The sequence below is a fragment of the Salmo salar genome, unplaced genomic scaffold, assembly GCF_905237065.1.
Source record: "Salmo salar unplaced genomic scaffold, Ssal_v3.1, whole genome shotgun sequence".
Classification (NCBI taxonomy): Eukaryota; Metazoa; Chordata; class Actinopteri; order Salmoniformes; family Salmonidae; genus Salmo; species Salmo salar.
Window position 1 is genome coordinate 208,531 of NW_025548272.1, and position 13,705 is coordinate 222,235.

General features: G+C 45.2%; 1 protein-coding gene across 1 annotated transcript in view; it reads right to left on the minus strand.

Annotated features, from left to right (window-relative positions):
• The window catches only part of LOC106594825 (grainyhead-like protein 2 homolog), a 44,797-nt gene extending 32,956 nt beyond the window's left edge, over window positions 1-11,841 (minus strand). Inside the window, exons 1-4 of the mRNA XM_045712139.1 lie at window positions 11,441-11,841; window positions 8,340-8,526; window positions 3,907-4,506; window positions 3,171-3,229 (exon numbers count right to left, since the gene is read on the minus strand). Of these exons, the coding sequence (XP_045568095.1) occupies window positions 3,171-3,229; window positions 3,907-4,506; window positions 8,340-8,526; window positions 11,441-11,559 (965 nt within the window). The 5' untranslated portion in view covers window positions 11,560-11,841. The remainder of the gene's footprint in view (window positions 1-3,170; window positions 3,230-3,906; window positions 4,507-8,339; window positions 8,527-11,440) is intronic.
• Between the last annotated feature and the right edge of the window lie 1,864 nt (window positions 11,842-13,705).

Sequence of the window (13,705 nt, forward strand, 5' to 3'; positions counted from 1 at the left end):
AGAGAGTCAGTCGGTAACTTACGCTCCAGGCTGACTGTAGAGGTTAGAGAGAGTCAGTCGGTAACTTACGCTCCAGGCTGACTGTAGAGGTTAAAGAGAGTCAGTCGGTAACTAACGCTCCAGGCTGACTGTAGAGGTTAAAGAGAGTCAGTCGGTAACTAACGCTCCAGGCTGACTGTAGAGGTTAAAGAGAGTCAGTCGGTAACTAACGCTCCAGGCTGACTGTAGAGGTTAAAGACAGTCAGTCGGTAACTAACGCTCCAGGCTGACTGTAGAGGTTAAAGACAGCCAGTCGGTAACTAACGCCCAGGCTGACTGTAGAGGTTAAAGAGAGTCAGTCGGTAACTAACGCTCCAGGCTGACTGTAGAGGTTAAAGAGAGTCAGTCGGTAACTAACGCTCCAGGCTGACTGTAGAGGTTAAAGACAGTCAGTCGGTAACTAACGCTCCAGGCTGACTGTAGAGGTTAGAGAGAGTCAGTCGGTAACTTACGCTCCAGGCTGACTGTAGAGGTTAAAGAGAGTCAGTCGGTAACTAACGCTCCAGGCTGACTGTAGAGGTTAAAGAGAGTCAGTCGGTAACTAACGCTCCAGGCTGACTGTAGAGGTTAAAGACAGTCAGTCGGTAACTAACGCTCCAGGCTGACTGTAGAGGTTAGAGAGAGTCAGTCGGTAACTAACGCTCCAGGCTGACTGTAGAGGTTAATGAGAGTCAGTCGGTAACTAACGCTCCAGGCTGACTGTAGAGGTTAAAGAGAGTCAGTCGGTAACTAACGCTCCAGGCTGACTGTAGAGGTTAAAGAGAGTCAGTCGGTAACTAACGCTCCAGGCTGACTGTAGAGGTTAAAGAGAGTCAGTCGGTAACTAACGCTCCAGGCTGACTGTAGAGGTTAAAGAGAGTCAGTCGGTAACTAACGCTCCAGGCTGACTGTAGAGGTTAGAGAGAGTCAGTCGGTAACTAACGCTCCAGGCTGACTGTAGAGGTTAAAGACAGTCAGTCGGTAACTAACGCTCCAGGCTGACTGTAGAGGTTAAAGAGAGTCAGTCGGTAACTAACGCTCCAGGCTGACTGTAGAGGTTAAAGACAGTCAGTCGGTAACTAACGCTCCAGGCTGACTGTAGAGGTTAGAGAGAGTCAGTCGGTAACTTACGCTCCAGGCTGACTGTAGAGGTTAGAGAGAGTCAGTCGGTAACTAACGCTCCAGGCTGACTGTAGAGGTTAAAGACAGTCAGTCGGTAACTAACGCTCCAGGCTGACTGTAGAGGTTAAAGACAGTCAGTCGGTAACTAACGCTCCAGGCTGACTGTAGAGGTTAGAGAGAGTCAGTCGGTAACTTACTCTCCAGGCTGACTGTAGAGGTTAAAGAGAGTCAGTCGGTAACTAACGCTCCAGGCTGACTGTAGAGGTTAAAGAGAGTCAGTCGGTAACTAACGCTCCAGGCTGACTGTAGAGGTTAGAGAGAGTCAGTCGGTAACTTACGCTCCAGGCTGACTGTAGAGGTTAAAGAGAGTCAGTCGGTAACTAACGCTCCAGGCTGACTGTAGAGGTTAAAGAGAGTCAGTCGGTAACTAACGCTCCAGGCTGACTGTAGAGGTTAAAGACAGTCAGTCGGTAACTAACGCTCCAGGCTGACTGTAGAGGTTAGAGAGAGTCAGTCGGTAACTTACGCTCCAGGCTGACTGTAGAGGTTAAAGACAGTCAGTCGGTAACTAACGCTCCAGGCTGACTGTAGAGGTTAAAGAGAGTCAGTCGGTAACTAACGCTCCAGGCTGACTGTAGAGGTTAGAGACAGTCAGTCGGTAACTAACGCTCCAGGCTGACTGTAGAGGTTAGAGACAGTCAGTCGGTAACTAACGCTCCAGGCTGACTGTAGAGGTTAAAGAGAGTCAGTCGGTAACTAACGCTCCAGGCTGACTGTAGAGGTTAAAGAGAGTCAGTCGGTAACTAACGCTCCAGGCTGACTGTAGAGGTTAAAGAGAGTCAGTCGGTAACTAACGCTCCAGGCTGACTGTAGAGGTTAGAGAGAGTCAGTCGGTAACTTACGCTCCAGGCTGACTGTAGAGGTTAGAGAGAGTCAGTCGGTAACTTACGCTCCAGGCTGACTGTAGAGGTTAAAGAGAGTCAGTCGGTAACTAACGCTCCAGGCTGACTGTAGAGGTTAAAGAGAGTCAGTCGGTAACTAACGCTCCAGGCTGACTGTAGAGGTTAGAGAGAGTCAGTCGGTAACTTACGCTCCAGGCTGACTGTAGAGGTTAGAGAGAGTCAGTCGGTAACTTACGCTCCAGGCTGACTGTAGAGGTTAAAGACAGTCAGTCGGTAACTAACGCTCCAGGCTGACTGTAGAGGTTAAAGACAGTCAGTCGGTAACTAACGCTCCAGGCTGACTGTAGAGGTTAGAGAGAGTCAGTCGGTAACTTACGCTCCAGGCTGACTGTAGAGGTTAAAGACAGTCAGTCGGTAACTAACGCTCCAGGCTGACTGTAGAGGTTAAAGAGAGTCAGTCGGTAACTAACGCTCCAGGCTGACTGTAGAGGTTAAAGACAGTCAGTCGGTAACTAACGCTCCAGGCTGACTGTAGAGGTTAGAGAGAGTCAGTCGGTAACTTACGCTCCAGGCTGACTGTAGAGGTTAAAGACAGTCAGTCGGTAACTAACGCTCCAGGCTGACTGTAGAGGTTAAAGAGAGTCAGTCGGTAACTAACGCTCCAGGCTGACTGTAGAGGTTAAAGAGAGTCAGTCGGTAACTAACGCTCCAGGCTGACTGTAGAGGTTAAAGACAGTCAGTCGGTAACTAACGCTCCAGGCTGACTGTAGAGGTTAGAGAGAGTCAGTCGGTAACTTACGCTCCAGGCTGACTGTAGAGGTTAGAGAGAGTCAGTCGGTAACTTACGCTCCAGGCTGACTGTAGAGGTTAAAGAGAGTCAGTCGGTAACTAACGCTCCAGGCTGACTGTAGAGGTTAAAGAGAGTCAGTCGGTAACTAACGCTCCAGGCTGACTGTAGAGGTTAGAGAGAGTCAGTCGGTAACTTACGCTCCAGGCTGACTGTAGAGGTTAGAGAGAGTCAGTCGGTAACTAACGCTCCAGGCTGACTGTAGAGGTTAAAGACAGTCAGTCGGTAACTAACGCTCCAGGCTGACTGTAGAGGTTAGAGAGAGTCAGTCGGTAACTTACGCTCCAGGCTGACTGTAGAGGGATTCGTCCCCTCCTATAGTAGGTGATGGTCTGTATCTCTGTATTATAAATACACAACAGAACAGTCTGTCAGAAGATATTAACCGGCAGAAACAGGAACAACAGAACAGTCACGTCCTGGCCAGTATAAGGGGTTATTGGTTATTGTAGTTTGGTCAGGACGTGGCAGGGGGTGTTTGTTTTATGTGGTTCGGGGTTTGTTGGGATATGTCCTTATGTAAGAGGGGTGTTTGTTTTATGTGTTCCGGGGTTTTGGGGTATTGTTCTATGTTCTGTATTTCTATGATTTTCTATGTTGTGTATTTCTTTGTTGGCCTGGTGTGGCTCTCAATTGGGAACAGCTGTACATCGTTGTTGCTGATTGGGAGTCATACTTAGGTAGCCCTTTTTTCGCTTGTGTTTTGTGGGGAAGTTGTTTTTGCACTGCTGCGTGTTTAGCCTGCAAGACTGTTTGTCGTTGGTTCGGTTTTCTTTATGTGTTCAATAAAAGTAAATATGAGCACTCAACCCACTGCGCCTTGGTCTACTCCATACGACGACCGTTACAGGTACAGTCATGTCAGAAGATACGGGACTATAGTGTCATTAACCAGCAGAAACATGAATAACACAACAGTCATGGCTGAAAAGGTTTTGCTCCAGTTGATCATAATTGATTGGATTCAAAGGAATAACCAAACATGTAGACCCCATCCCACTCTGCTCCAGGCCTCACCTCCTGCTCCTCAGGGTAGGAGGCGTCATCGGTGCTGTCTGGAGAACACTTCTGGCTCTGTTCCTCCTTCATGTAGCCTCTGTGTCTCACAACATGGCTGACCAAGGAACCAGGGTCAACATGGCTGACCAGGGAACCTTGGTCAACATGGCTGACATGGCTGACCAGGGAACCATGGTCAACATGGCTGACATGGCTGACCAGGGAACCATGGTCAACATGGCTGACCAGGGAACCATGGTCAACATGGCTGACCAGGGAACCATGGTCACAGGGATTGATCTGCTCATAAACCACCCGGACCTGCTGCCGCTCCCCTTCTCCCCTGTACGACCCCCCAGGCGCCCCCGGACCTCCAGGAGCCACGTAGCAAGACGTCTGGTCCTCAGTCTTCACCACAGCTCCCACTGCCTCCCCAGGCGCCCCTCCATACCCTTGCCTGTCTGTACAGTCCAGCTGCTGGATGTTTAGAGACAGGTTGACAGGTTCAGATTTTGGCACTTGAACGCGATTCTCCATGTTCTCTAGGTTCCTCTGGGTGTTAGAGGCTGATGTCTCTGGTGCTTTAGAGCCGGGCAGCAGTCGCTTGTCTCTTGGGATCTAGGAAGAACAATCACACACCACAGATTTATCACCAAGGAGGGTTATTGGCTCACTTCAAACATTGTGAAACCGTAAGTATACAACTTAGTTCTGACGTTGATCTGTCAGATTTCACATCAGAGTCTTAGCTAGCAGCACGTTGATCTGTCAGATTTCACATCAGAGTCTTAGCTAGCAGCACGTTGATCTGTCAGATTTCACATCAGAGTCTTAGCTAGCAGCACGTTGATCTGTCAGATTTCACATCAGAGTCTTAGCTAGCAGCACGTTGATCTGTCAGATTTCACATCAGAGTCTTAGCTAGCAGCACGTTGATCTGTCAGATTTCACATCAGAGTCTTAGCTAGCATTACGTTGATCTGTCAGATTTCATATCAGAGTCTTAGCTAGCAGCACGTTGTAGGGTTTGACGTTGATCTGTCAGATTTCATATCAGAGTCTTAGCTAGCAGCACGTTGATCTGTCAGATTTCACATCAGAGTCTTAGCTAGCAGCACGTTGATCTGTCAGATTTCACATCAGAGTCTTAGCTAGCATTACGTTGATCTGTCAGATTTCATATCAGAGTCTTAGCTAGCATTACGTTGATCTGTCAGATTTCATATCAGAGTCTTAGCCAGCAGCACGTTGTAGGGTTTGACGTTGATCTGTCAGATTTCATATCAGTCTTAGCAAGTAAAGTACATGAGGAGACGGTACAACACAAGGAATCCCCCTTAATTGGGGCGGCAGGGTAGCCTAGTGGTTAGAGCGTTGGACTAGTAACTGGAAGGTTGCAAGTTCAAATCCCCCGAGCTAACAAGGTACAAATCTGTCCCTGAACAAGGCAGTTAACCCACTGTTCCCCGGTAGGCCGTCATTGAAAATAAGAATTTGATCTTAACTGACTTGCCTCGTTAAATAAAAAAAATGACCACTCCCACTAAAGCCGGCTCACCTTTGTCAAAGAGCGCTGTCCTCATCTCGACTGAGATCAGTCTGACCTCTCACCTTATAGTGGTGGTAGAACAGTCTGACCTCTCACCTTATAGTAATCGTAGAGCAGTCTAACCCCTGACCTCTCACCTTATAGTAATCGTAGAGCAGTCTAACCCCTGACCTCTCACCTTATAGTAATCGTAGAGCAGTCTAACCCCTGACCTCTCACCTTATAGTAATCGTAGAGCAGTCTAACCCCTGACCTCTCACCTTATAGTGGTCGTAGAGCAGTCTAACCCCTGACCTCTCACCTTATAGTGGTGGTAGAGCAGCCTGACCTCTCACCTTATAGTAATCGTAGAGCAGTCTAACCCCTGACCTCTCACCTTATAGTAATCGTAGAGCAGTCTAACCCCTCACCTCATAGTAATCGTAGAGCAGTCTAACCCCTCACCTCATAGTAATCGTAGAGCAGTCTAACCCCTCACCTCATAGTAATCGTAGAGCAGTCTAACCCCTCACCTCATAGTAATCGTAGAGCAGTCTAACCCCTCACCTCATAGTAATCGTAGAGCAGTCTAACCCCTCACCTCATAGTAATCGTAGAGCAGTCTAACCCCTCACCTCATAGTAATCGTAGAGCAGTCTAACCCCTCACCTCATAGTAATCGTAGAGCAGCCTGACCTCTCACCTTATAGTAATCGTAGAGCAGCCTGACCTCTCACCTTATAGTAATCGTAGAGCAGTCTAACCCCTGACCTCTCACCTTATAGTGGTGGTAGAGCAGCCTGACCTCTCACCTTATAGTAATCGTAGAGCAGTCTAACCCCTGACCTCTCACCTTATAGTGGTCGTAGAGCAGTCTAACCCCTGACCTCTCACCTTATAGTAATCGTAGAGCAGTCTAACCCCTGACCTCTCACCTTATAGTGGTCGTAGAGCAGTCTAACCCCTGACCTCTCACCTTATAGTAATCGTAGAGCAGTCTAACCCCTGACCTCTCACCTTATAGTGGTGGTAGAGCAGCCTGACCTCTCACCTTATAGTAATCGTAGAGCAGCCTGACCTCTCACCTTATAGTAATCGTAGAGCAGTCTAACCCCTGACCTCTCACCTTATAGTAGTCGTAGAGCAGTCTAACCCCTGACCTCTCACCTTATAGTAATCGTAGAGCAGTCTAACCCCTGACCTCTCACCTTATAGTAATCGTAGAGCAGTCTAACCCCTGACCTCTCACCTTATAGTGGTGGTAGAGCAGCCTGACCTCTCACCTTATAGTGGTGGTAGAGCAGTCTGACCTCTCACCTTATAGTAGTCGTAGAGCAGTCTGACCTCTCACCTTATAGTAATCGTAGAGCAGCCTGACCTCTCACCTTATAGTAATCGTAGAGCAGTCTAACCCCTGACCTCTCACCTTATAGTGGTGGTAGAGCAGCCTGACCTCTCACCTTATAGTAGTCGTAGAGCAGTCTGACCTCTCACCTTATAGTAATCGTAGAGCAGTCTAACCCCTGACCTCTCACCTTATAGTAATCGTAGAGCAGTCTAACCCCTGACCTCTCACCTCATAGTAATCGTAGAGCAGCCTGACCTCTCACCTTATAGTAATCGTAGAGCAGTCTAACCCCTCACCTCATAGTAATCGTAGAGCAGTCTAACCCCTCACCTCATAGTAATCGTAGAGCAGTCTAACCCCTCACCTCATAGTAATCGTAGAGCAGTCTAACCCCTCACCTCATAGTAATCGTAGAGCAGTCTAACCCCTCACCTCATAGTAATCGTAGAGCAGTCTAACCCCTCACCTCATAGTAATCGTAGAGCAGTCTAACCCCTCACCTCATAGTAATCGTAGAGCAGTCTAACCCCTCACCTCATAGTAATCGTAGAGCAGTCTAACCCCTCACCTCATAGTAATCGTAGAGCAGCCTGACCTCTCACCTTATAGTAATCGTAGAGCAGCCTGACCTCTCACCTTATAGTAATCGTAGAGCAGTCTAACCCCTCACCTCATAGTAATCGTAGAGCAGTCTAACCCCTGACCTCTCACCTCATAGTAATCATAGAGCAGCCTGACCTCATAGTAGTCGTAGAGCAGTCTAACCCCTCACCTCATAGTAATCGTAGAGCAGCCTGACCTCTCACCTCATAGTAGTCGTAGAGCAGTCTAACCCCTCACCTCATAGTAATCGTAGAGCAGTCTAACCCCTGACCTCTCACCTCATAGTAATCGTAGAGCAGTCTAACCCCTCACCTCATAGTAATCGTAGAGCAGTCTAACCCCTCACCTCATAGTAATCGTAGAGCAGTCTAACCCCTCACCTCATAGTAATCGTAGAGCAGTCTAACCCCTGACCTCTCACCTCATAGTAATCGTAGAGCAGCCTGACCTCATAGTAGTCGTAGAGCAGTCTAACCCCTCACCTCATAGTAATCGTAGAGCAGCCTGACCTCTCACCTCATAGTAGTCGTAGAGCAGTCTAACCCCTCACCTCATAGTAATCGTAGAGCAGTCTAACCCCTCACCTCATAGTAATCGTAGAGCAGCCTAACCCCTCACCTCATAGTAATCGTAGAGCAGTCTAACCCCTGACCTCTCACCTCATAGTAATCGTAGAGCAGTCTAACCCCTCACCTCATAGTAATCGTAGAGCAGTCTAACCCCTCACCTCATAGTAATCGTAGAGCAGTCTAACCCCTGACCTCATAGTAATCGTAGAGCAGTCTAACCCCTGACCTCTCACCTCATAGTAATCGTAGAGCAGTCTAACCCCTCACCTCATAGTAATCGTAGAGCAGTCTAACCCCTCACCTCATAGTAATCGTAGAGCAGTCTAACCCCTCACCTCATAGTAATCGTAGAGCAGTCTAACCCCTCACCTCATAGTAATCGTAGAGCAGTCTAACCCCTCACCTCATAGTAATCGTAGAGCAGTCCCAGAGTGGCAGCACTGTCCTCGTCTCCATTGATGCTCATCATGGCCTTGGTGGCTGCAGTCAGAGGGTTCTCCAGGCTGGTCTTCCATTCCTCGTCCTCACTGCTGAAGGACCTCCGCGACGGGGCAAAAATCTCGTTGGGCACCACCACCACCAGACGCTTACTGGAGGACAACACAATGAGACAACACGATCACCAGACGCTTACTGGAGGACACAACACAATGAGACAACACGATCACCAGACGCTTACTGGAGGACAACACAATGAGACAACACGATCACCAGACGCTTACTGGAAGACAACACAATGAGACAACACCACCACCAGACGCTTACTGGAGGACAACACAATGAGACAACACGATCACCAGACGCTCACTGGAGGACAACACGATCACCAGACGCTTACTGGAGGACAACACAATGAGACAACACGATCACCAGACGCTTACTGGAGGACAACACGATCACCAGACGCTTACTGGAGGACAACACAATGAGACAACACCACCACCAGACGCTTACTGGAGGACAACACAATGAGACAACACGATCACCAGATGCTCACTGGAGGACAACACGATCACCAGACGCTTACTGGAGGACAACACAATGAGACAACACGATCACCAGACGCTTACTGGAGGACAACACGATCACCAGACGCTTACTGGAGGACAACACAATGAGACAACACGATCACCAGACGCTTACTGGAGGACACAACACAATGAGACAACACGATCACCAGACGCTTACTGGAGGACAACACGATCACCAGACGCTTACTGGAGGACAACACAATGAGACAACACGATCACCAGACGCTTACTGGAGGACAACACAATGAGACAACACAATCACCAGACGCTTACTGGAGGACAACACGATCACCAGACGCTTACTGGAGGACAACACAATGAGACAACACCACCACCAGACGCTTACTGGAGGACAACACGATCACCAGACGCTTACTGGAGGACAACACAATCACCAGACGCTTACTGGAGGACAACACAATCACCAAACGCTTACTGGAGGACACAACACAATGAGACAACACGATCACCAGACGCTTACTGGAGGACAACACAATCACCAGACGCTTACTGGAGGACACAACACAATGAGACAACACGATCACCAGACGCTTACTGGAGGACAACACAATGAGACAACACGATCACCAGACGCTTACTGGAGGACAATCCCTAGAAAATATTCCTCACCACAGGGACACTTCAACCAGTAGGACACAATACAACGACATTACCAGATGCTTGCTATTGGACACACCCATCGATATTCCCACTATTGGACACACCCATCGATATTCCCACTATTGGACACACCCATCGATATTCCCACTATTGGACACACCCATCGATATTCCCACTATTGGACACACCCATCGATATTCCGACTATTGGACACACCCATCGATATTCCCACTATTGGACACACCCATCGATATTCCCACTATTGGACACACCCATCGATATTCCCACTATTGGACACACCCATCGATATTCCCACTATTGGACACACCCATCGATATTCCCACTATTGGACACACCCATCGATATTCCCACTATTGGACACACCCATCGATATTCCCACTATTGGACACACCCATCGATATTCCCACTATTGGACACACCCATCGATATTCCCACTATTGGACACACCCATCGATATTCCCACTATTGGACACACCCATCGATATTCCCACTATTGGACACACCCATCGATATTCCCCCTATTGGACACACCCATCGATATTCCCACTATTGGACCCACCACATTGGGAAACGGTGGGACATGAGAGAACATGTTCATTGTGTCATTAAAGAGCATTCGTCACCATGTCTGCCAAGCCGCTACTGTTGCTGTAAATTCTGCCCCGGGCTGTTTCTCACCAAGCTGCCACCATTTTACAATTTTTTTTTACATTTACGTCATTTAGCAGACGCTCTTATCCAGAGCGACTTACAAAATTGGCTGCATTCGCCTTATGATATCCAGTGGAACAACCACTTTACAATAGTACATCTATATATATTTTTGGGGGAGGGAGGGAGGGAGGATGGGGGGGGTAGGGGTGGGGGGCCTGGGGGGGGCTGGGGGGGCTGGGGGGGGGGGGTTAGAAGGATTACTTAATCCTATCCCAGGTATTCCTTAAAGAGGTGTGGGGTTTCAGGTTTCCTGTCGTCCTGACTCTGTTCATGATATCCCTCGGGTTGATTAAGCTGCAGCATATGTTATTAAACTACAGTAAATCATAAATATATTGATTTTTTTTTTTATTGATTTTTTTCCTCACAAAATATAACCTCTCACAGTATTTCTCAATAACAAATGATACATTTCATTCCTAAAAGTTATGTTTTTTCTTCTTCTCCAAGTTAAAGACGCTAGACTGCAGGCAGACTATATAACGGACACATCATGGCAAGCATTCCACCATAAATTAAGATTACCATAATAGCCGCAGAATTTAGACCTGCCATAATCTGTAAATATTTACTGCTGCTATTGTTGAATGGTTGTAGAAATGGGTCACCGATGTGTTAATCAAATCAAATCACATGTTATTTGTCACATGTGCCTAATATAACAGGTGTAGACCTTACAGAAACGCTTACTTACAAGCCCTTAACCAACAATGCAGAATTTTTTTGAAGTAAAAAAATATTGGCCTTTTTTTATTAAATAAACTAAAGTAAGAAAAAAAGTACCGGCATCGTGCAGTGCTAGAGGCCTCACTACAGACCCGGGTTCGATCGCGGGCTGTATCACAACTGGGCTGTATCACAACCGTCCGTGAATCGGGAGTCCCTTAGGCCGACGCACAATTGGGCCCAGCGTCGTCCGGGTTCGGGGAGAGTTTGGCCGGGCTTTACAAGTAGGCCGTCATTGTAAATAAGAATTTATTCTTAACTGATGTAAATTGATGTAATAATATTATGTACATTTAATTAGGCTAAATAAATTCCTTGTGGGATATTAAAAGTAAATAAAATGAAATAACAGGCGTAGTAACTTCGCCAAGCAGCACAGTAAATTACTTACTTGTCAAACTCCTGAGGCATTTTCACGAGGTCTTGCTTGACGAACTGGACTTTCAAGTTTGAGTTAGCCGAGGCGCCGGAGGAAGGAAGGATGTCAAATGAACTTGTCCCGCGGGTCATTTCACTTCTTTATCAGGATCCTGTATTCTGCGTCCTTTGGTTTCAAGTCTGGCTGTGTGATTTACGCAACGTGCGTATTTCCCTGGCGCTCAGTAAACCAGTACATTAGTCGATGAGTCCCTTTCTAATTCAACCGATCTGGAGTCAAAACGAACAAAATATCACATTGGTATAGCTGCAAATGACTGTAGAAGAGAATTGAAGTCATTATATTAATAAAACGTTTGTGCAGTGTGTAATGCCGCGTTGACGTGCTTTTGGAAACTCAGAACCTCCGAGTGGAAATGAACGTAAGTTATTTGCGTAGAGCTTCCTATTGGTTGATTTTAATACTTCCCAAGCTGGAAACTCGGGATCATATTTCAACGAGTTAGCAAATCGGAAAGTTCCGGATACAGCAGATAAAGTGTAGTGTTTTTATAGCAGATAAAGTGTAGTGTTATAACAGATAAAGTGTAGTGTTGTTATAACAGATAAAGTGTAGTGTTGTTATAGCAGATAAAGTGTTGTTATAACAGATAAAGTGTAGTGTTGTTATAACAGATAAAGTGAAGTGTTGTTATAACAGATAAAGCGTAGTGTTGTTATAACAGATTAAGTGTAGTGTTGTTATAGCAGATCAAGTGTAGTGTTGTTATAACAGATAAAGTGTAGTGTTGTTATAGCAGATCAAGTGTTGTGTTGTTATAACAGATAAAGTGTAGTGTTGTTATAACAGATAAAGTGTAGTGTTGTTATAGCAGATAAAGTGTTGTTATAACAGATAAAGTGTAGTGTTGTTATAACAGATAAAGTGAAGTGTTGTTATAACAGATAAAGCGTAGTGTTGTTATAACAGATTAAGTGTAGTGTTGTTATAACAGATAAAGGGTAGTGTTGTTATAACAGATAAAGTGTAGTGTTATAACAGATAAAGTGTAGTGTTGTTATAACAGATAAAGTGTAGTGTTGTTATAGCAGATCAAGTGTAGTGTTGTTATAACAGATAAAGTGTAGTGTTGTTATAGCAGATCAAGTGTAGTGTTGTTATAACAGATAAAGTGTAGTGTTGTTATAGCAGATAAAGTGTAGTGATGTTAATACAGATAAAGTGTAGTGTTGTTATAGCAGATCAAGTGTAGTGTTGTTATAACAGATAAAGTGTAGTGTTGTTATAACAGATGAAGTGTAGTGTTGTTATAACAGATGAAGTGTAGTGTTGTTATAACAGATAAAGTGTTGTTATAACAGATAAAGTGTAGTGTTGTTATAACAGATAAAGTGTTGTTATAACAGATAAAGTGTAGTGTTGTTATAACAGATAAAGTGTTGTTATAACAGATAAAGTGTTGTTATAACAGATAAAGTGTAGTGTTGTTATAACAGATAAAGTGTTGTTATAACAGATAAAGCGTAGTGTCGTTATAACAGATAAAGTGTAGTGTTGTTATAACAGATAAAGTGTAGTGTTGTTATAACAGATAAAGTGTAGTGTTGTTATAACAGATAAAGTGTAGTGTTGTTATAACAGATAAAGTGTTGTTTTAGCAGATAGTGTAGTGTTGTTATAACAGATAAAGTGTAGTGTTGTTATAACAGATAAAGTGTTGTTTTAGCAGATAAAGTGTAGTGTTGTTATAACAGATAAAGTGTAGTGTTGTTATAACAGATGAAGTGTAGTGTTGTTATAACAGATAAAGTGTAGTGTTGTTATAACAGATAAAGTGTTGTTATAACAGATAAAGCGTAGTGTCGTTATAACAGATAAAGTGTAGTGTTGTTATAACAGATAAAGTGTAGTGTTGTTATAACAGATAAAGTGTTGTTTTAGCAGATAAAGTGTAGTGTTGTTATAACAGATAAAGTGTAGTGTTGTTTTAACAGATAAAGTGTTGTTTTAGCAGATAAAGTGTAGTGTTGTTATAACAGATAAAGTGTAGTGTTGTTATAACAGATGAAGTGTAGTGTTGTTATAACAGATAAAGTGTAGTGTTGTTATAACAGATGAAGTGTAGTGTTGTTATAACAGATGAAGTGTAGTGTTGTTATAACAGATAAAGTGTAGTGTTGTTATAACATATAAAGTGTTGTTATAACAGATAATGTGAAGTGTTGTTATAACAGATAAAGGGTTGTTATAACAGATTAAGTGTAGTGTTGTTATAAC